At 36.9% G+C, this 24,009-nt stretch overlaps 1 protein-coding gene across 1 annotated transcript in view; it reads right to left on the minus strand.

The window, feature by feature from the left end:
* GRV2 (DNAJ heat shock N-terminal domain-containing protein) overlaps nucleotides 1-24,009 on the minus strand; it is a 234,639-nt gene that overhangs the window by 32,618 nt on the left and 178,012 nt on the right. Inside the window, exons 16-22 of the mRNA XM_089800047.1 lie at nucleotides 15,435-15,896; nucleotides 14,989-15,334; nucleotides 12,884-13,227; nucleotides 12,253-12,732; nucleotides 11,195-11,319; nucleotides 5,326-5,449; nucleotides 4,961-5,029 (exon numbers count right to left, since the gene is read on the minus strand). Coding sequence (XP_089656173.1) covers nucleotides 4,961-5,029; nucleotides 5,326-5,449; nucleotides 11,195-11,319; nucleotides 12,253-12,732; nucleotides 12,884-13,227; nucleotides 14,989-15,334; nucleotides 15,435-15,896 — 1,950 coding nt within the window. The remainder of the gene's footprint in view (nucleotides 1-4,960; nucleotides 5,030-5,325; nucleotides 5,450-11,194; nucleotides 11,320-12,252; nucleotides 12,733-12,883; nucleotides 13,228-14,988; nucleotides 15,335-15,434; nucleotides 15,897-24,009) is intronic.

The following is a 24,009-nucleotide window of genomic DNA, read 5'->3' on the forward strand; positions in this document are numbered from 1 at the left end:
ATTTAACACAAAAAGGGGATTGTTGGATGTTCAATCAGCAACAACTTCAAACAAAGGGTTGTAAACAAGCTGAAAGTGTTCTGAAGTTTTGCTACTTAACTGTTTGGAGCAGCTATCCAAGTCATACATCTACTGAATGCTCTCAAGTTCGTCAATGACTTCTTGGAAGAACTCCTCCCTCATTCTATTCTCATGTTCCCGAGAGTGTTCCATGAGCTTGATTTGATTTTCTGCTCTCTATAGAGAAAATTGAGTTTCACTCCGTGCCTCTCGAACATACTTAAGCATCCTATTAAGATCCTCAATCTCATTCTTTTCGTTATTTGACTATGCTACATAAATCTCAGCAACCTTAAGAATATAATCCCTATCAGCCAACAGATATAAGTAATCTGATTTCATAATCTCAGGGGCTGTTTTGACCACCTATAAATCAGCCACATGTCAGTCACCTTCCCTTTCCCTTGGGACCTTCCTGTAGAGCTCCTTAACCAACTCGTGGGTACTGTCATACTGCACCAAGGATGCCACAACCATCTCTTTACTAACCTTTAGTTGATTTTGTAAGACATGTATTTCATTCTCCCTGCTGAAACTATTCATTGTCCTGTAGTGTCATCTTAGGTTGTTCCTCTAAATTCATGTTCTGAGAATCATGAATATATGGTTCATGGTACCAAGGTCCCAAACTATTATTACCTCGTGTACAATCTACTTCATTATTCTGCTTGACAAAGCTCACCTCCAAGTCACCAACGAAGAAACTTGCACCTCAAGTAAACATCTTCTACGTGATCGCGAGAAGGCTACAAATCATTGGTAGTTGTCTGCTCTTCTATTTCAAGACCATTCAAATGATAATTCTGGTCTATCGAAAATTCTTCATACACTCCTGTGTGTTGTTCATTTGCAAAGAGATCCTGGACCAACTCCATATACTTTCTTTTTGCCATATCAGTCATATTTTGCTGCCCTAGATAAAAATCCAAGTAGTCATTGAATAATAAATCATTCTGGATTCGGGTAGGAAGTTCTTTATACTCTCTGTAAATGTCGAGTATTTTTGCCCTTACATCAGCTTCAAAAATCATGGGCTAACTATGCTTGTGGCTTCATCGTACCTTTCCTGATTTTATCCAAATCTTTTCCCATTGCTGAAAGTTGTTATCCTACTTATAGTCTAAACCAAAATATTTTGAAATAGCAATATTCTTGATGTGCATAAAGGTAGGTAAGGTTACACATATGTCTACTGACTTCCTGCCTAGATCCTTATATTCAGAGATGAACCACCTACACAAGGAGTCTCTTAACACTTCGTTTCCAAGCATATGCAGCTTGTACAATAACATTAACTTTCATTACCAATTTTTTATTTGGCAATTGCAACCTAGATGCTTCAATTGCAAATTCTTCTAGAATCCTCAATGGTAATCATTTGTCCAGTGCCTTGGAAAAAATTAGAATCCTTGAAGATGTGTGACTACTGCAATAAGCTTCTTATCACTGCTGCAGATAGGATTTATATTTCAGGAAAGCTCAATGTCACTCAACCAACAAAACCTCACATTCTGGTTGCTTCAAATTCAGCAATGAATAGATTGCCTTGGACATTCTTTGCACTACTACTAATCTGACCACAACTCCACATCTTTAAAAACTCTATCTAGTGGTAACAGAAAGCTGCACAATTAAGATTACAAACTCCTCAATGAATTGTATCTAGTATCTCAATATCCACAACCTGCTATCTTATTATAAGTTTAACCAACCATATCAAGCTAGTGTCCATACTCTCCCACATAGCAATAACTTCAATTATTCTAGGAAGTCGTCTGTATGTCTAAGTTAGACACTAGAAAGGCAACCAGTAGCAACAACTAACACAAACTCTACTATAGTATCCAGTACAACGATAATGATCTTTTGAATAAGCATTCAATTCTCAAATCAAAATCGACGGACTAGGAATAGTTAAACACTGCCTGTAAACAAAATGAAGTTGTGCGAATGTGGCTCAAACAACCGGTGACCTAAGACAACACTTTTATCACAACTATTGCCAAGTTCCTTTGTGGCTCATAACATTCATAACAGCATGCAAAAAATTGAACATGACCAATGTCATTCACACCACTTGTGATTCCCCAATCCTTGCATTTTTATCAATGATGCAATTCCTTATTTTTGTTTTCTTCCCTATTCCAATAGGAACCTTCCCTTTTGCTAATAACGATGCAATCTTCGATTCTGTTTCATAGTAATCAGCACCAACAACCATGGCATCCTCCAATTTAACCCCTAATTCCAATCTTGAGTAGATTCCAACAACAGAATGGACTACACTAAACTCCCAAAGAAAACATTTATGTGAAATGATTGAATCTTGTACCTGACATTTTTCTATTTTAGTCGGTGGCAGAAAACAAGGTGAAGTGAATATTGGCTTTGTTGCATCATAAAAGTGAAACTTTGGAACCTATAATACTTGTAAAATTTGTACCAGACGTTGCTCATATTCAACAAGAGGACCAATTTATTCTCTGAATTGGCACTCAAATTGTGACTAACCCACTCTAGCTAACCCACTAGTATTGCATATAAGACAACAACCGACTGAATTCCTCCAACAGTCACTAAAAAGAGAGGATGCACCTGGCAGAAATAGCGCTTTCTATAATGCTTCACCTTCCAAAATATTTCCCGTGCGTCAAACTTTTCCAAATGACCACCACGTGCTCCTATGTTATGTGATTCGGAGCTCAGCTTCACTTAAATATATTCCTGTGATGGTAACAAGTACGTTACTCTCCAAATGTCCCCTCAATGCTGCCAACCCGCTACAATTTTGGTGTTGTTCACATCTGCCTTAATGTCAACATGATGACTCATGAGATTCTGCCTGAATGTATAATAGATTGTGAGAATTCCCACTTTCACAATAGTTGAAGTTGAAATGGAGGTCATGCGATCTAACCCAACACAACACTAAAAGCAACCTCTCCCGTCTTCAGCAATTGCCTCTGTGATGTATATCAGAATGGAAACTAAATAATTTATTGAATGTGACAAGGCTCCCTTTAACATGATCTTTTTTCCTAAGATTTCACGGCAATAGAATAATGGAGAGCTGCCTAGTAACAATCTTGCTCCTTAATGTGCCCCGTGACTTGTTTGATGTGTGCTAGTAAGCTGGTCCCATTCTGAAATGAGGATGTATCTCGCCTTCATCTAAACACTCCAGCTAACTATCGGCAACTCTTTATATTCTTCTCTAGACTCCACCGTTCTATACTCCCTTTTGTGCTTTCTAAACTCCCTGTGACTGCAGTCACACTATTGCCCGTGGGCTAGGAAATGATGGGAAGCACGTCTTCAACTTTGGTGCAACCCATGAATCAAAGTTGGTCTATATAGAGATATGTCTGCCACTATGCCCGAGTTTGAAGAGTTTATCTACTGCCGTGGATGCAACTATCGCCACTTTTAGTCGTCCCAACCTTATCTTATGCAGATATCGACCTGTATGGTGCTTAATCTCAGTAACTTTAATCACCAGTTTTGTACTAGAACTACAACCCCTAGATATTGATGAATCATTCCATTCCTTAGTTCTGAAAGTGTCACGTGAATGCTAGTTTTGCATCTAGACTCACCTTTTCTTCTCAGATATTTAAATGACATAGCATTTCATGGTAATGTGATTTGCAGCTTAACAAATCTCACTCTCTAAATACCTTCAGACCTGTAATATTTCAAGAAATGCTGATAATATAACCTTTTTCCAAAACACATTAAAATTCAAATTGTTGAAACCTCCAATAAGGCCTAACAGGGTGATATTCCCTGAAAAATATGTTTCATGAGCTGAAACTTTGTTTCACAGGCTGGCAAGATGCACAGCTCTGATACCACTGTAGCATCCCTAATCGGATATTTTCTCGTTTTCCCTTTGTACAGTATATTCAAAATTGAATATTGCAAATGTATGATGAAAACAACCGAAAACAGTAGGAATGCCAACCGGCATTTATCCAGCCTCGTCTTGAATATAATATTCAAACTCAATTATAAGCAAATAAAATACAAGACAACAATAAAACCAAAGCTTCTCCACAAGATATATAACCCATTATTTCAGAATAACATTCAAAATGTCGAACATACAACCATGAGTTATAAACCGGTACGATACAACCAGCAAACTCTTATAATTCCTTAAATAACATTATTGTCTTATACAACAACAATATAACAACCAACAACTTCTAACTAACTTCTAAAACGTTATTGTATTATACAACAGCAATACAATAACCAGCTAACCACAATCCAATCTTATACATAGATTTTACAATCAAATTGGAAAACAAGAGAAGAACTCGTAAGCATAAACGAGACACTTGAAATGATATCTCCACGGACAATGGGTTTGCGTCCACTACCTACTTGCACAAGAGGCTACGTCCTCACACTCACTAAAAGCTGAAGCTTTTTGAATGACCCTCACAAGAGAGAACTGAAAATCAGAATAATAAATCAAGCATATCAAAAGGAAGGGGTCTCTTCTCCTTTTATTCTCGCAATGGTGGCCCTTCGACTTCCTTTCTGGGCTTTTCGTCTTATCTCTCCTCTTCCCCTTGTGACCACTAGGAATATTAATTTGACCTTTAATATTAAATCTCCAACTCACATAATCAAACTTAATATTATAAATACGTCCCTTCTTAGTATTTCTAATGTCCCCAAAAAGAAGGGACATTACAGAGTATCAATTATAAAATATTAAAAAGTAACAACAATATATTTCAAATTACTTGACAGATTTGTTTGTATTGTAATTAATAACTGTTACACAAAATGCATGAAAATTTTGAGACAGAAATAAACTAAAAGACCATTTCCCTGAAAACACAATAACTAGGTAAAGTTGTTCCATTCAAAAGTATGTTTCACTTACATCCGACGCGTTAAGAATATTGCGTACTTTTGCACAATGGGCCCCCTCAGTTGCAAATGCATGTAATACCTACAACAAAGTTGAGAAAATGAGAATATCATAGTCTAACATTCTATATTTTTAGATAAGGGATAAAACAAAATCAAAAACTCTTTCATTGCTAGTAGACAAAGAAAATGTAAGCAGAAAAGATATTTTCCAAAGCACAGCTTATAAACAAGGGTATATGCTATATCAGTACAGAAACATTTGTAAGCAGTCCATTTGTATATCCTTTAAATAGAACATATCACCATAATCTTGCGAACTTCATTCCAGTTTATAAATGCCTGAAGGATTTTAAACACAAGACATGACAAACTTACCTCAACTGCCAAGACCCTCCCCACAGAAGCTTCAGATTCATTCCATTTCATCTGAGCACAAAGTCCATGAGTGCCTCCAGCTCGCCAGTCAAGCAAACCCAATAGAACATCAACCAAGCCGACCCTACACAAATTTGGAAACAGAAGTATATAAAATGTTCATTTGCAGCATGTCAAGGATTCAATGGGCATAAATTACATTGAAATGCAAAATAAAAGAATTTCTACCACAAAATTAGTTCAACAAAGAGAAAGTAATTCAACAGAGTTCACAATCTGACTGGGGCGCACATAGTTAATCCATGTATTTTACAGGTTACCAAAAATTATCCATAAAAAAGAAAACAGTCATAAATTGAGTTCCAAAGAACTTCCCATGGCTTCACTATTTACAAATAACAATTTTTGCAACCTCTTTTTTTGCCTTTACCCAAATCAAAATTAGTGCTGATTCTGAAGTGGACATAATTACTGACATTCTTTAGCTTGTGTAGGTGTCTGTTCATCACTTGCTCAAGCATTTTTTCTCTGTCTTAGATAATCAATATTCATGCAAGACAACACTGTACTGGGGGCTCCATATTTTATGCTAAGTCGCTAAGAATGAGTTAACAGATTTTCCAGCAACATCACAATTTAATTTTATTAAAAGTAGTTTTCAGATCAGAGCTGACATTATTGCTATCTTTTACCTCTTCCATAAGATTCACAGTGAAGGCTATTTTTCCCTGCTTAGCTTGATAAGCAGGACCTTAAGAGTTAAAAGTGCATGGAGAAAATCAATTTTTCACATAGCTTTGGTCTTCCAACCACCATAATCATTATATAGTCCTTTCCAAATAAGTGAAAATGTAAACACTGAATAACAAAGTGTAATCTGAAACATTCATGCTGAAAAATAGACACAATCAAATCCCAAAGCAACTAAGAGATATTATTTAATTATTAGATTATTTTCAACTATCCAACGAACATTGTGGAAAATACAATAATTGGCTGAAGGTGAAATTTGAATACGTGAACATACTCAGCAGATCACTAAAGATCCAACTTGATAAAAATTGACAATTTCCACAAATAGACTGCTCCTCCAATAAATTTGGAGTGCACCCAAAATGGAAAAATTGTCATTCGGAAAGAATTAGTAGATTCATCTTGATTCCTTGAATAGGACACCAATAACTGAACTCTGATCTGAAAAGGTTGGAGCTCTCCAAGAAAGATGGAGCTAACTAGGATGTTAGTATGACCAAAGATGGGGATATTAAATATTTTCAGAGACAGGCTTTAAGATGTGTTATGCATTAATATGTTCAGATTTGGCAAGGACTTGTGGACCGAAGTCAAGTGTAAGGAGTCTATAGTCAATACTCATAGACTCAAGCAAAACCTCAACTTTCAAACTCTGTTCAGTATCTAAATTAAAAAAATAATCAACTTCAATGTTTGTTTAGGAACATTAAACACATTTTATAGATAATTGCTGAGTTATGACCAAGTCTTTCCATTGTGTCTAGAGTCGAGTCAGATATCAGCTTGCCAATTTTTTGCTCCAATTAAGTCTCAACACTACGGTATGTATACACCTTTCAAATGTCTTCTTTCCATTTAGGTCTAGCCAAGAACAATAGAACAAACTTGACCTTGTGCAAGTATGTCATCCAAGATATATGGCATATGTTGATAAAGTTTGTCAAGGACAAGACAGGAAGAGATGAAAAAGGAAGGAGCTAGACACCTTTCTAACAATACGATTACTCCACACGGACCACCCCAATCCTATTCTGGAGGTTAATGCACCAACCACTCCTTGACAAAAAAGATCATTTGGAAGGAGAACATACACATAATCAAGATCTTTACTCACCCAATAATGATAAGATTGTTGGCACCATGGATGAAGAGAATGTTGCAGAAATGTTAAGTGATAAGTTTATGAAGAATTGGTACAGATTTGGTAACAGGGATGATCAGTTATTAGTTGTCATTGAAGTCAACTATTTGACTAAGTGTTTTCACATGTTACCACATATTCATTGAAGTAAAGAATGAGTTGCAATGTGATTCTGGAGTAGCTATTCTACAGGATGGTTTAGCTATGTGTCATGATGCTATGTTTATGATAGCACATATTTATGTGAAGAATTGAGTAAGTCATACTTGATGAGATCAAACTGAGTAATTTCTGAAACAGTCAGTGATAGACAGTTAAGTGATTTGGATGTTACTTCAGATTGGTAAAGTATGAATTGGAGTGATCATAGGAAATTGTCAAGTACATTGTTCAGATCATGTGTTGGTGAGCAAAACTGATAATGATTACAGGTAAAGGCAGTTTGATGATTTGGAAATGGTGTTGACAGGAACAAGTAAACAGGTAAACTGGACAAATAGGTATATAGGTAAAGGCTGAAGCAGTAAACAAAAACAAAAGATAAAGATTTGCGGAGAAGTCATGAAATTCAAATTGTTATTGGCATCGGTGATGATTTTTGAAGAGTAGGAGGTTAGTTGTGTGATTTGTGGAAAAGATTTGACAACACATTGATTGAGGTAATAAGTTTGAGGAGGATTGTTCAAGAAGTATCTTTTTTGGTCAAAACAACTTATGAGATGGATCAATTTCTCAGGTGAATTCTAAATGTGAACCGATGTGGTCAGAGGGAAATGAATTATGGATGGTTAGATGCATTTTATCTTACCAGATTTAGTTGGATCATTGGATCTAGGGTTTTTTAAGGCAGTGCAAGGAAGTTCTACTTAAGGGACAAACAAAGAAGCGAAGTGTTGACTATTGATTGTGAAATCGGAGAAGGTTGCGGTTGCAAAACAAGCATTAGAATCAAGTGCAATCAAGCCAGAGAGGAGTGTTGAGTATGTTGAAGAGTTATAGTACTTAATTAGATCTGATTATGCATAGGTAGTGCAAATCACAAATCATTTTCTTTTTGTTACTCTATAACCATTGTAATAGAAAAATCCCTTAATAAGGTAGATCCTAATAGGTCCCTATTGTAAACTCCTCTAAATAGCTAGCATTTGAAAGTTTTCAAAATCCTCTAACCAGGTTTCTCTTAAAAGGGAAAAGACTTGAATAGGTCTATAGGTAAATCTCTTAACCAATTGGTACCTAACAATGCTATTTGTAACCCTTAACCGAGCAAGCTCCTTATAGAGCGTATTCCAAAAGAGTACACAATTTGAGAGCATCATCTCAGACCGTAATTTTCACCCAATTTGGATTTCCACGAGATAAATTTGGTGTTTACATTGTGTGGTTGATTTGGTGATTACACAAGAGAAGCTACTTTTTTAAATTTAAAGGCATCTCCATAGCATAGAGATATAGAGAAAATGAAATAGAGTTTAACCAATGAATAATAGAAAATAGATTTTGTCATTTATACAATTATATTCATATTGCTAATTACATAGCAAATATTCTCTTAACTTTTTAAGAAGGCAGTCACCAAATAGTTGTCTAAGTCTGACATCAATATTAGCTAAGTCTATGAAGTACTTCACATCAACTATTAGCCAAGTATATCCAGCTGTTAGGAATTTTGCAAAAGCAGAAGCCATTTTGAAGTGATCCAAGACTTCTATTGGAACTGAGGTGGGTTATTTAGGGGTACTTCAATATTTGAGAAAGTTTATCAAATCACTTAATCAAGCAGTTTCCCAAGTTTTCATAAACACTTGAATAATCAGAAACACCTAATCACGAGTTGTCTTAAAGTCAAGACTTCAGTGCCATACAAAATTCTTTCAGCTGAAACAGGCAATTTCCTGTTGGAGGCGACAGTAATAGCTTGACTTCTAAGTTATTTAAGGAAACTTGGAAACATGAATAACCAAAGATGGCCTAAGATGGTGATGATTGAGGTCCCTCTCCACAGGAGGTAAACTTGGATGAAGAAAAGTAAGTGGAACATCAAGTTAGAAGAATGCCCTAAGCCATATGGACTAATAACATAGGTCGGAAAAGGGCTCACTACATTAAACTCTTCAATTCAACCTAGGAACATGATGATAAGGCCTATCTTGGGCCAGCTACTAAAGGGAAAGCTATGGACTATTAGCAACTCAGTTAAGGATGGGTTCCGATCATCTTAGATGCAAGACTGGTAGATGGAAAAGGCCCAAAGATGAGTGGGAAGAAAGGGTCTGCATGTTCCGTGAGATAGGTGGGATTGAGACTGAATAACACTTTGTTGGTGAGTGCTCAGCATACGATGACATCAAGGTCCAATAGAAAGTCAGTTTGATGGCAAACAACATGCAAAGCTTCTTCAGAGAGGATAAGATCAACAAAACCAGTAGTTTGATCGTCAAATTAAAACACATGAGGTCGGACTTGGAAAAGAATTTGGATTTAGCATAAGGATGTTGCCTGCAGTCCCTTAGACTGTTTGGTCTCATGGACGTCATTAAAATCCTCCAATCATTCATTCAATCATATTTTGCAATTGCAATGTTTTATATTTCATAATGGTAATCGATAAGTCCTATATATGAAGTAGAATCCAACAAAAGGCATTTGTTTGGATGAAGTAAAAGATCAGCAAGCTACTGGTTTATGGAAATTCATAGCTTCTAACTACTAATTTATGGACACAAATGTTAATTTTATATATATATAAAATCAAAGAGATTAATTATAAATTCTAAATATATACATTATGAACTTTGTTTATATTTAATTTTTAATTTACTATATATTTATTATTATGTCAAAATCATCAATAATAATTTAGATTTTAAAACTACATAATATTAATCATAAACTATTGGGGTTCACTCCTTCCTTGTCAAAGTGCCATCTACAATAGTGCATAATAGTTGTAACTTTAAAACTAGTGTAGAATACTAATTCTATACTTGTTCGTATTGGAATTCATGGGTCGGGATGCAGAGAGCTAGGGTCATATCAAAGCCGAGATTTTGAGCAGATCCATCAGCTGCTTCAACACTATCACACATGCATGATTTAGGGTGATTCAATAATTTTGTAAGTTTTTCTAGGGTTTTGACTTTTGAGGGACTTTGAAATGTTTTTTTCAGATTTTTTGCCATTTTTAGGGATTTTTAACATGATTTTAATGCAATTTAAACATTATATGCCATTGAAGATTGGGTCAACAATTTTTTCAGAGATCAGAATTTTTTGGGCAAACAATCAGTTGGCTTCACAATTCATGATTAATCAAGTATAATCACATTTTTTGCAGATTACAGGCTCTGTCTGAAACTATTTTAAACATTTCAATAGATTGTTTCCTTTTCACACTCTTATGGGCCAAAATCTAAGACAAAGATAGATGACTACGAAAGGATATAAAAGAATTATTAATGGCACTTTAAGTCCTCTCTCATTGGGCAACTTACATGGATATAGAAAAAATATGGACAAAAGTCCAAATGATACTCCACAGAGTTTGGCATTTTTACTGTAGTACTAAGCAAGCAGATAAGTTTTTGAGGTGCCTACTACTAAGCCTTTCCCGGGGTCTCTTCAATGTCCAGTATGCCTCAGCAGTGCTTGAAGCCATTCAATGGTGGACACAACAGCAGGATTTTGCAAAACAGCTCCTTTGTATACAGTTGCCTACAATTACTATGCTGGAGACAGAGATGGGAGTATCCTGGCAACCAAGATGGGTGTCAAGCAAAGCACAGCATTAATGGATTTCTACATAATTGATCATTAGTAACAGAAAAAATCAATGAGTGTCACACCCAAAAGACCTTGGCTCTAGAAGCCTGATGAGTTGGACGGCCTCCAATATCAGAAATTTTTTAAGTGCAGCTATAAAAAACAGAGCTAGAAACAGTATGTTTATTTCATATACATTAATGAAGCACTCACTTTAGTCCTTGAGCAACAAGTGCATCTCGAGCTCGATTTCCAGCTACAACTACACGTTTCAGAGTTTCAAGTGCCAATATGCTCCCTCCTTGCCATCCTATTGCTTTCATTAGAAGTGGAACAACCTATAAACAGATTCACATGCAAAGAAACAATGTAGTTTTAATATTTATATTCTAAAATAATGAAGTAAAAGATGGAAAGGTCATAACTGCCAAAGCTTTAAAACCTTATGATACTTATATATATGACAGAGATCTTTCAATGTCACAAATGTCTTCCAATTAAATTCATTATCCAAAAAATGGGTTTATTGTCAAGTGAATCATTAACTATATCAAAACCATATTCTCACAGAGAAAGCGTTGATCCTAAATAGAAATGGTGATATAAAGAAAGAATATGTTAGCAAGACTAAAGTGGAACATTAAAACTTCACCAGATAGGCACACTTTTATTGATATTTTAAAGAAATGGAACATAATGAATTAATTATTTTTTGTGAGAACCAACGTGCTGTCAAAAACAATCACAAGATCCTATATGGCATTATTGCATTACTGTTGAACTTGAAAAGATTTAACTACTCTCATCTCCATGTACAAAAAGCTGTCAGTATTAAGACAATCCTCCCAGCTATATCAACCAAATGGCATCTACCAATGTAGATTGATAGGAAAAGCTAATACCATCATGAAGAGCTTTCTTAATGGGCAAAAATGTTATAGCGTGTTTTCACTCATCAAAAGCTATAAGGAAAGTGTGTCCCTTTGATTTGCACCTTATTGCAAGTTGAATTCTGTTTCCACTGTTTTACTTGAATAGTGTGTATTTAGCTTTTATTGTTACACCAGTATTTGAAGTTTCAGCATTATATCCTAGCCAGATTTCCCCTTGGATTCATTATATAAGAAAGCATATACAAGAATTACATTATTTATTTTCTCTAGCATAATTTAATGATTAAGCAATTCATGTAAGTAAGAGCATAATTTTGGCAATTCACATGTGGGAAAAACATGCTTGTTGAGATGACAGTATATGGTGCAGCATCTTACCTGAGGAGTGCCTGTGCTTGTAGTCGCCATAGCTTCAGCACAGGTTGTGCTTGCAGCAAGCTGATGGAGTACTCGTAAGCAACTAAGGCGAACCCGCTCCTGCAGTGTTTGCACGCTTAAGGTTCCTTTTACCTCTTCAGGTTCCCAGAACTCACCAGATTGAGATTGATTTACATTTCCTGCATCATCTGATGACATTGTTTCTCTTCTTCCTTCATATGCCATGGCTGTAACCAGCTTCGGAACATACCCAAGAAATCCAACATGATCTGACAGAGTAGGATGAACTCTTAACAATGATACAAGAGCTGCCGAGAGCAACAAAGGAAGTTCTGGATCAGCGGGCTGCATTTCTTTTGCATAATGAGTTGCAGCAACTGCAGAGACGTATTGATCTAATAGCCCTTCCAAGAATCTTTTAGGATTTCTCAATGGAAACTTTGGATCTTTCAAGAACAGGCGGACATACACACCACCAACCTGTCAACAACAACAAAAATAGCACAAGAAAGCTTCATTCAATTACTGCTTTCACTTTTGTTTGTTTCCACACATAAGGACAGTGTTTGAAAGTACAGGATTTTCATTCTTTGACATGGTACTCTTGATTTAAAAGAGAAAAAGATATAACCTGTGGCTCATCTCTCATTTCCTGATGTCCAGATGCATGCTCTGGAAGGTCCCAATCTACCACACGGCCTTTTATCTGTTCACGATATAGATCTGATGCCATTGTTGCAATCTGTGCTCCAAGTGAAGCAGCCATAGCTGGTGTCCACACCAGTTCTGGTGTCTCTGAAGTCTGCTCAAGAGCCATAACTACAGCTTCACCAGGTCCATCTCTTATTGCTGAAACTAAGCCATCAGGGAAAAACCTGGCCAATGTTATAGCCACTCGAGGGCCATGCATTGGTTGGCCAACAAGCTTTCCCAACAAAGATGCCGCAGCTGCTCGTTGTTGTAAAGGAATCTCTTCTGCAAGGAAGTCATTTTAAGATTAGAATAGCATATCAGTTTCAAATAAAAGGTAAGGCATTAATGAATGTGAGCTTATCCATAAACCTTATGATTTGTGAAAATGTTAACCTGTGAAAGGGAAAAAAAAATGCACTACTTGAAATTCTTAACAGTTTGGCATAAATTCAAAATGCTTTCATGCAAACTATAGTAACTTAAGAGATGAATACAGCATCAAATTAGAACCATCAAGCATAGGCAGAAATGAATACACTCAGCACCCATCATATAATGAGAACAGCAGACAGAGGCAGACATCAATATATATTTTATTCAATTTTCTATAGCTTTATGAAGACATCTCACTTAGCAAATGGAAAGGATCGATAGAAATCATCAAGAAGGAAGGAATCACATAAGTTCAAAGTTTATACAAATTACATAGGTCTGATTCAGAGATATCCAAGCCACGTTGGATATAATCTAGTCAGCATATCATTATGCACCAAGTTTGAACAAATACTGAGAATTTGGAGGCTTCATCTGCCAGAATACAAGAGCTAGAAGACTTGGAGTTAATAATTAGGACAGGCCCAAACTATCCAATGGCCTTGAAGTTTCCTCAGTTAAACATTGATGTCGTAAGGAGAAATCAACCTATGGTTAAACATTCAAAAAAATTTACAATTGTTGAAATAGGGACATATAATGCACATGCCATGGGTAAGCATTCCAAATATTCTAAGATTTATTGTGAAACCTATTTACAAGGGAAGCATCCTTGACCTCAAAAATTCAAACATTTCTAATTATTAGGCTTAAGGTACCATCTACTTTGTAAATCCTAAGGAATGCTTCCAATAACCTTTGCAAGCATCCTAAGGCACTTGTAATAATCTCACTATTGTCTATGATACATTACTAACGGTAGCTGGATTCCACTAGCAAAGTAAAGGTGGGTTATGCACACACTTGATGCCCTAGAAGAAGATAATTAATGACATGGGAAGAGAACAAATGAGCTGACCTTTGGGCATTTCCAAGTGGCCACTTGGGAAGGCAATAAGTATCTCTCTGTATTCTATCATTTATTGCATTTAATGTAATGTTTATCATTCATGTTTGGGCACCCACGTTGGAAAAAGTATTTTCAGGCAAAACGGAAGTCCTGACTCCTATCCACTCCCATGGAGATAATCCAAGGCATTGGGGTCTGGGGACATTCAGAATGAAGAGCCTTCTTTGGACAGCTTTTTTGTGGTTTTAATGCTCTTGTCATTCTACAGAAAAAGCTCTTTGAAAGTAGAAAAGGATAAAAGCGATTGAATGTAGTGTTACTCTGAACAAACGAGGATAGTGTAATCACATTTATTTATAGATAATGCACGTTCTGCCACTCTTCTTAGTGGAGATTCTTCATGCAAGGGTTTTTACCACATTAATCTTGGGTTATGTGGTGCTCCTATGTTGTTGATTTAGGCCTTTTTGCTCCTATCTTATGATGACATTATTCATTATTTATTGCTGTTTTAATTTCACAAAAGTGGTATCAATGAGGGAGTGGAAGCCACACCAATAATATAAAGGGAATAGGAGCCACTTCTCTCAACTGATGAATCAGAAAAGGAGTCAAATTTCTAAACAATTAAGTCCATATGAATCCAGCTGATTATGTTCAGCATATCTAGAATATTAGTCGCATGCATTGTTGCTTAGCAAATAGATTAGATGAAACAACTTAAGTATATGACTTTTGTACAGAGAAGTATAAGAATTCACCTTGAACAGGCAAAAGAAGCTGTAGAATATACATTACACCACCATGTTTAGCTGAAGCCCATGCAAGCTCTGAGGTGCTAGCCAGAGCATAAAGAACATGAAGAGCACCAGGTCTACAGGATGGAGCACAGTGCAAGAGTTGTAACAAGAGAAGTAGACTTTCCCGGTCTGCGACCATGGCCTCCATGCATGGAGCATACGTTGTCAAACGAGATAAAACATTGAGGGAGAGTTGAGGAACTTCTCCACTTGAAGCATTTGTATCAACAAAACATTCAAATAGAGGTATAAGCTGTTCTTTTGCAGTGAACAGAGCTGCAAGCCCTGGATTAGAAGTAAGTAGATTCTGCAATTACATAAGAATGAGTGAATGGAAATTATCTTATTAAACAGCATAACAAATAGAAGTCCAAAGTTTCAATTGAACAACAAAAACAACACCTCACCTGAAGGGATGTCAACCCAACAGTCAGATCTTTAACCAAACTCAAGCCTTCTGATACATGGTCGCAAGCCAAATTTATCATAGATTCTTCTTGTCCCATACACTCTCCTTGGTTTGTGTCTTCAGCAATCTCAACTGGTTCGGAGCTATTCATTAGATGCTCATTGGTGTTCATTAACTCTTCATTAATGTTAGAGTCCCGGATGTTCTTCCTTTCATCGACAAGCTTCCAAAGAAACTGGAGAAGGGCAACACAAAATGATTCTGGTTGGCTAATCTGAAAATTTGGTTGCTCATTGTACACTCTCAAATAGACATTGCCAACTTGTATCTCTTTTGAAAGTGCCTGATATTTGAAATGCTCTGCTTCTTGCATATCATAAGAGCCATCAGGGCACTGGCATGCCTTCTGTTGATCTATAAACTTTAATAGCTCTGCTCGTGTGGCTGAATTCCAAATAATCTGCAAAAGAATCAGAAAACAAATTGTCAATTAGATTGATAGTTACAGGCAGTCGCCAAAATGGGCTATTAATTGCAACGCTTACGCTTTTAAACATGTAACAAAAAAGTTGTAGTCAACAGATTCCCTTCCTTCCAGAGATTCTCAGAACTTAAAAGTCTACAATCTCCGGCTAGCATTGATTTTATTTGTGATTTTAGACACTCTCCAGCAAGTTAATAAAACTTCCCTAAGAAATATATGACCCAAAAGGAGGTTATGTGAATATTGAAAAAAAATGCAGAAAACAAAGAAACTGGTGAAAAGTTAAAAAGAAACTGCAATAGACGTGATGTTTTTTATTTAACAAACATAACAAATGAAACAACAATGATACACCAAAGAAGCAAAAGAAACCATGAGACTGATCAACTGTCAACCAATAATATCAGTAGAAGCGGCAAAATGTCCAAAGATCATGTGTTATGAATAAGATTCCCAGGGATACTTATTACCAAATTTCTACTTCTATAATTTCACAGTACATTAACACAGGCTCTCTTCCAGCATGTAAATGCCAAAACAACAGGGTTATAATGCCTTAATAGCAGAATGTTATATGCATAGTTCTGGTTCACCATACATTTCACAATTTATTGAAGCGTTCCTGCTATAAGAAGCATTTGATTGCACATTCATCACAAAGTGATTTGACACTATTCTTGCAGATGCTTGTATTTAAATGCTTACTATTAAAATTCAACAAAGGAGAACTATGAATACATCTGATGCGGGGTCATTACAGTTTATTACCCCAATATGATAAATAAATTTGTGTTGGAACTTCTCAACAGATAAAACAATTTGGATTATTGAAGTTTTGTGTTACTGCATGTTAGCAAACAGATTTATCCTTCCAAAACAAACATATAAACAGACTCAAGATGCCCAAATACAAGAAACAACTATACTAACAGTTGGAGCAATTGCTGTTTGAATGACAACTTTTCTCTGAATTTTAGAGGTACAGCTCTCTCTTCGAAGATTTACAATGAATAAAAACATTAGGTTTGTTGTTTACCTGAAGGCAAAATAAATTAATATTTATATCTATGAAAAGGAGTGTGATCGTCTAGCAAAACGACTTCAACAACGAGGGGAGCAAATGAATTGTACCACCATTTTTCAGGGATAATGTGATTTTATGCCACCTAAATTTATCTTTCCGCCAAAAGTCACATCAGAAGATTTCAAGGATCAAATTTAAATTGGCTTTGCACCATTCCCAGATTCTGAGAAATGAGTTGCCTCAGTAATCCCATTGGCGGGCGGTCATTGCCTTCCGCAAGCTACAAACTAAAGATCATGAGTTGCGTTGTTTCAAAAGACATTGACTTTGCGACTAGTCTTGGAATCAGATAATAGAGAAAGTCAAGTGGTTTTGACAGAGGTCGACAATCCGATATCATGGATTTGGGAGGCATCATTAAGAATTTTTATCCAAGGATATAAGGTTTCAAAATTTATATAGGGTGACTTAAATTTATAGTAAGACGGGCTTTGGGGGAATGGGGACTGTCATGCAAAAAGAGAACCCCAAAAACTAGCACAGTCAGCCCATTGCTTTATCCATTGGGCTATTGAGTTTGGAGAATCAAAGAGGGAGGAAAGGATTTAGACACACACCAAAATCTACTTAATATATACATAGTCACAAGACCCTACCTCAGAGGTCATTTTAAGACACACATGCAAAGTCATTGACTACTTGAGAAAAGTAGGACCCGATACAGAACAACATTGCATCTCCATGTCTTTTGGGTCAACCCAGAGCCTTCTCATTGTTCCACTGGGCGTCTATTGTTCTCCTGGTACCTTTATATATATGACAACCAAAAAGTCATTTGTCATCAAATGCCTCTGTAACCCTTTGAGAGTGATCTGTTGCATTTCCATACACTATTTTACATGACCAAAGCTTATCCTGTTGGAAAGATCCATACAGTACATTCTAACTTGAATCAAATTCTACCTAGCTAAGCACAAGTGTGTTTGTCAAATAAACTTCTTCTCCTACATTCCTAAATTTAGAAGCCTCAATACTACCTGAACAAACCAAAAGATTCACAAAGGTTTCCTTTTCAAGCATTTGAGTGGTGTGTTTTGAGTATGAACCAATTATGGGTAGTACACCATTTTCAAGTGTTCCTTCAATCCAATGACTGGAAAAGAATGAGGCCTCCTTGAAGGATTGATCTTCAAATTATCAAAAGGAGGGTTTCCCCAAACTCCAAAATCCTTACAATATCCCATTGGTATATATAATGCATTACATTCTCTCCATAGGATTTCATTTTTAAGCCTATTAATTTTTATCAAGGTTGTAGTACCTCTAAAAATTGTCTCTATTCTTTCTCTATCTATATAAATTTGATATTTCTAGGTGGTCCCAGGCCTTGAAATATGTTTCTAAGGCCTTTAACATAATGAAGTCACTAGCCTTACACAATATGGAAAGGTATCAACATTTTATCCCTAGTAGAGTCGTCAAAATTTTATTAGTGAACAGATTTATCCTTCCAGAAACAAACAACATAAACCAACTCAATATGCCCAAATAGAATAAAACTATACCAACAGTTAGAGAAATTATTGTTTGAACGACTTTTCTTTGAATTTTAGAGGTACAACTCCCTCTTCAAAGATATACAATGAATAAGAACATTGAGTTTGCTTTTTACCCGAAAGCAAAAAAAAGGGTAAAGATACACATTTATTCATATCTATGAAAACAAATGCAAGCCAGTTGGAAATGTGAACATGGATATTTGAGACCAAGCTTACGCATCTCATATTCACGAATTGTTACTCATTCAAGAAAAAATAGGAAAATCCACCCTTTGGTATGATTCAATTAGGAAAATACAACTTTGAAAAACAAAAGAGTGAGCATTCCAGGGGGAGGCCTACTACTGACAAACAGTGGCCCATTATACTGACCTCCAGTAGGCAACTAGTAAGATGACATTGGCTCATTTTGATGGGAGCGGTAGAGTGAATGCTAGAGCTTGGGTCCACAAGCTCAACACCTATCTTGCTTTGCGTCCTATGATTGAAGAGGACACCATCAGGTTTATTATAGCCACTTCCTATTCCTAAAAGGAAGTGGGAAGGGATCTCCATGGACTTCATTGTGGGCTTGCCCAAAGCCCAAGGACAGGATTGCATATATGTGGTGGTAGATAGGCTCACAAAGTATGCTCACTTCCTTCCTATTACCACTACCTATTCAGCCTTGCAGTTGGCTGAATTATTTTTCAAAGAGATCTTCAGGTTGCATGGTTTACCTAAAACCATTGTGAGTGACCATGACAGCAGATTTATGAGTCATTTTTGGCAGGAGATTTTTAGATTGTGTGGGACTGAGTTGACTCCTAGCACCAACTACCATCCGCAGACTAATGGACAGACGAAAATAGTGAACAAGTGTATAGAAGGATATCTGTGAAATTATGTCTCTTACTTATCTCGGAGAGAGGAGAAGACAGAGGGTAAGCATCTTGCTGCAGCACCTTTGGACCAGGAAACCATTAATGATCTAAGAAGGAAATTGTATTTCTACTGCAGGGGTCTTTATGATGTTGACCATGATTGTCCTATGAAGCCTAAGGGTAAAAATAGGATGATGGAGTGGTTCTACAATGATGAAGGTAGTGCTGATTTTCAGGAGCAGTTTCGAGATTATGATCAGGATCAACATAGGAGTGATGATGTTGATGATAAGGTGGATGACTCCAACCTCAAGGTAGCTTACTTATCTAGTATAAGGAGGAAGTTTTCAAGATGCATGGGTTCATTACTGAACAAGGTATTGTTGCTTTATTTGATACTAGAGCTACTCATAATTTTATTGATGCACGTTTGGTTACCATGAGAGGTATGCAAACTCAGGATTTTGAGGGCCTACGAGTACAAGTAGCTGATGGTTACACTTTAAAGTGTAACAAGATGATTACAGATCTTCCTGTGAAACTCAATACATATACGTTCTTTACTGATTTTTATGTGGTAGACATGGGGAGAACAGATATAGTCCTTGGTATGGCCTGGTTAAACACACTTAAGGATATTTACTTAAGTACGGAGAAGATGGAGATGAGATTTATTAAGGACAGACAGCCCCAAGTTCTTAAAGCACTCTGTACTGATGAGCTAAAGCAGATCTCCCTTAGGCACATGCAGCATTTGGTTCGACATGAGGATGTTATTGCAGTGGAGTGCACGATTATGCCTACTCGAAAGAATATTGATGACACAAAATATCTAGATATCTAGTAGTTGAGAATTAAACACTCTAAAGTGTTTAATGATTTACCCCCTAGGAGGCCACCGGATCGTGGGATTGAGCATATTATTAAGTTGGAGAAGGGCACTAAGCCTGTTATGATTACTCCCTATCGCCATCCAAAGAGGCTCAAAGATGAGATTGAGAAGACCATACAGGAGCTACTTGATCAGGGGCATATTAGGCCAAGTAAGTCCCCATTTGCTTCTTCAATTGTTCTGGTGAAGAAGGATGGAACCCTTCAGATGTGCATTGACCACCGAATGCTGAATAAGAGGACCATTAAAAACCGATATCCAATTCCATGGATTGATGAGCTCATTGATGAATTGCATGGGGCTGAGTATTTTTCAAAACTTGATTTGAGATCCAGCTATCATCAAATCCAAGTCAAAGAGCAAGATATAGAGAAGACAGCATTCAGATGTCACTATGGACATTTTGAGTTTTTGGTCTTGCCTTTTGGTCTTACCAATGCTCCTGCCAATTTTTAGTGTACTATGAACAAGGTGTTCTAGAGTCAGCTCCGTCAGTTTGGGTTGCTCTTCTTTGACGACATTCTGATTTATAGCAAGACTTGGGATGATCATGTTGTTCATTTGAATACAGTCTTGGGTATATTGGATAGGGCTTCCGTGTGTGCTCTCAATATGACAAAGTTGCTTTACTTGGGGCATATTATTAGTGTTGATGGAGTTCGCATGGACCCAGATAAGATCCGTGCTATTGTGGAGTGGCCTACACCTGAGACCCTGACACAGTTGAGAGGGTTTATTGGACTTTTTCCTTTAACCGTAGGTTGGTAGCCGATTTCTCATGACATGCTGCTCCCCTTACAAATTTGAGCCATAAGGGTGCTTTCCAGTTGTCGGCTCAGGCACAAGAATGTTTTGAGAAGTTTAAGAATATTATGACTTCATGTCCAGTATTGGCTTTCCCTGATTTTTCTAGGCCTTTAGATTTGCATCGTGATGCTTCTGGAGAGGGCATTGGTGCTATTTTGTCCCAGGATCAACATCCCATAGTTTCTGAGAGCAGGAAATTGCGGGGTCCTAAGAGAACTTTCAGTATTTATGATAAGGAGATGTTAGCTATCATGCATGCTTTGGCTAAATTCATGTAGTATTTGGTAGGCAACAAGTTTTGCATTAAGATTGATCATAATAGCTTGAGACATTTCCTAGGGTAGAGGGATTTGAATGAGAGACAGCAGAAATGGGTTAGCAAGCTACAGTCTTATGATTTTGATATCTCCTATATCAAGGGGACTCAAAATGTAGACATAAATGCTCTTACGAGGAGAACTCACCTTTGTATGGTATCTGACATTTCTAAGGATTGGAGACATTTGATTATAGCTGACTATGCCAGGGATCAGTGGGCATCAGGTATTGTGGATGGTAGTATTCAAGATGATAAATATTCACTTTCAGAACAGTGGATTATCTACAACGGGAGGATATATTTGGTTCTAGAGTCAAATGTGCATAAGATTATCCTACGAGCATTTCATGATTCTCCTATGGCTGGTCACCTTGGTTTTTTTAAGACTTATAGACTGGTTCGGGAGAGATTTACATGGAAGGGATTGAAGACTAATGTTCATCACTATGTTTGTGAGTGTTTGGTTTGTTAGCAGAACAAACATGAACACACGTATCCTACTGGTTTATTGCAGCCATTTCCTATTCCTAAAAGGAAGTGGGAAGGGATCTCCATGGACTTCATTGTGGGCTTGCCCAAAGCCCAAGGACGGATTGCATATATGTGGTGGTAGATAGGCTCACAAAGTATGCTCACTTCCTTCCTATTACCACTACCTATTCAATTGTGTAGTTGGCTGAATAATTTTTCAAAGAGATCTTCACGTTGCATGGTTTACCTAAAACCATTGTGAGTGTTCATGATAGCAGATTTATGAGTCATTTTTGGCAAGATATTTTTAGATTGTGCGGGACTAAGTTGACTCCTAGCACCAACTACCATCCGTAGACTGATGGACAAACAGAAATAGTGAACAAGTGGATAGAAAAATATCTGCCAAATTATGTCTCTTCTCAGCAAAAGGCTTGGGTAAAGTGGATTCACTTATGTGAATATTCTTACAATTCCACTCACCACATGACTACTCAGATGTCACCTTTTAGGGCTCTATACAGGTATGATCCACCTGGTTTTATAGACTTGTTATGTGGTGATAGCAAAGTACCAAGTGCATGAGATTTGTTGCAAGACAGTCAGGATGTAGTGAGATCCTTGAGAGATAATATACAGAGAGGACAAAATCAATAAAAACAATATGCAGATCAGAAGAGAATAGTTCGGACTTTCCAAGTGGTTGACATGGTCTACTTGATGTTGCAACCGTATTGGCAGTCTTCAATCAAAAAGAGTGGAGCTGAGAAACTTAAGCCACATTATTATGGCCCCTTTCGGATTGTGCGACGAGTTGGTGAGGTGGCATATGAGTTGCAGTTGCCTAATGATAGTAAAGTTCATAATGTCTTTCATGTTTCATGCCTCAAAGGAGCTTTGGGTCGTCATGTGATACCTTCTCCTATGTTACCTTCGTAGAGGAAGATTGGAGTTGATTCTGGAAGCAATTCTTGATGCTAGGGAAAGGCAGTTGCAACGGAGGACCATTCATGCATTTTTCGTTAAGTCACAGGATCTTCCAGATGAGGATGCCACTTGGGAGCTTGAAGATATTCTACAGCATCCTGGATTGTGATTGCTTGAAGGCAAGCAATCTTGGGGAGGGAGGATTGTAATGTCCCCGATTTAGCAAGTTCCTAGAGGTTGGATTTTGTCAGCTTATTAGCGCGACCCCCGTGAGTCAACGTTTTGTTTTGGGGGTCTTTGAGATGAATTTGCTATTTTCAAACTTACTATTTTTAGTAAGTCACTTTTGGCTAGTTTCTATTTTAGTCAAGGCGGTTTTGACAATGTTGGTTACTTTTCATTTTGCTTTTTGGCTATGGTCGAATTGATTCAATGAAGTCATATTTATTGCAATTATAGTGGGATTTAATGATTATTTATTGCATTGGTGATTAATTATGATGCTTTTAATACAAAGTATATGGACTTTATATTATAAAGCAAGGTTAAGTGAGAAGTGTCAAGGTGAAGCTAGGTTGCACAAGGTCTTATAAATATGACTTCATTTTGAGGAGAAAAGCATCTTGAATTTTATATATTTTCTTCCTCTTTCCATTGCCTGAGGATTTGAAGAAGTTCTAAGCTTTTTCCATCAATAATTGTGCTGAGGTAAACAATTATCCCAATCTCCAACTGTATTGATTGTGGCTTTGGAGATTAATCATTCTGAAGGAAATTGTTAGTGTTGGGTTTGCAAATTGGCAATCAATTTGCACATCGATTGCAAGATTATAATGTTGTGGCGACTCCTCTGAAGGTTGTGTCTGAGATTTCTAGGAGTCATGCTTGGATTGTTGTTGTTCTCCCAAGGTGGTAGGTCGATTGTGTAATATTCTAGCCAGTAGAACCAAACCACAGCCCTAAAGTTATAATGGCCATGTGAGCCTGTAAACACATCCTCACTTGACATTATCCCTTGGCCGCCAATTCATTGCTGGTGTAACACGCAAGGTAATCAATCACATTCTTTGTTCCTTAGTTCGACATCAGCATTCCTTCATTGTATATTGCATGAGGGATCATCCAATTGCATAGTGTGGCCTTTCCTTTCAACCGGCAAGAGCTAGATTGTGGTCTACAAATTTGATCAGGTTCTACCATTTTTTAAGATTGGAAATCCAATTATGA

The sequence above is a fragment of the Cupressus sempervirens genome, chromosome 9, assembly GCF_028749045.1.
Source record: "Cupressus sempervirens isolate cs-2001-9-10 chromosome 9, ASM2874904v1, whole genome shotgun sequence".
NCBI lineage: Eukaryota > Viridiplantae > Streptophyta > Pinopsida > Cupressales > Cupressaceae > Cupressus > Cupressus sempervirens.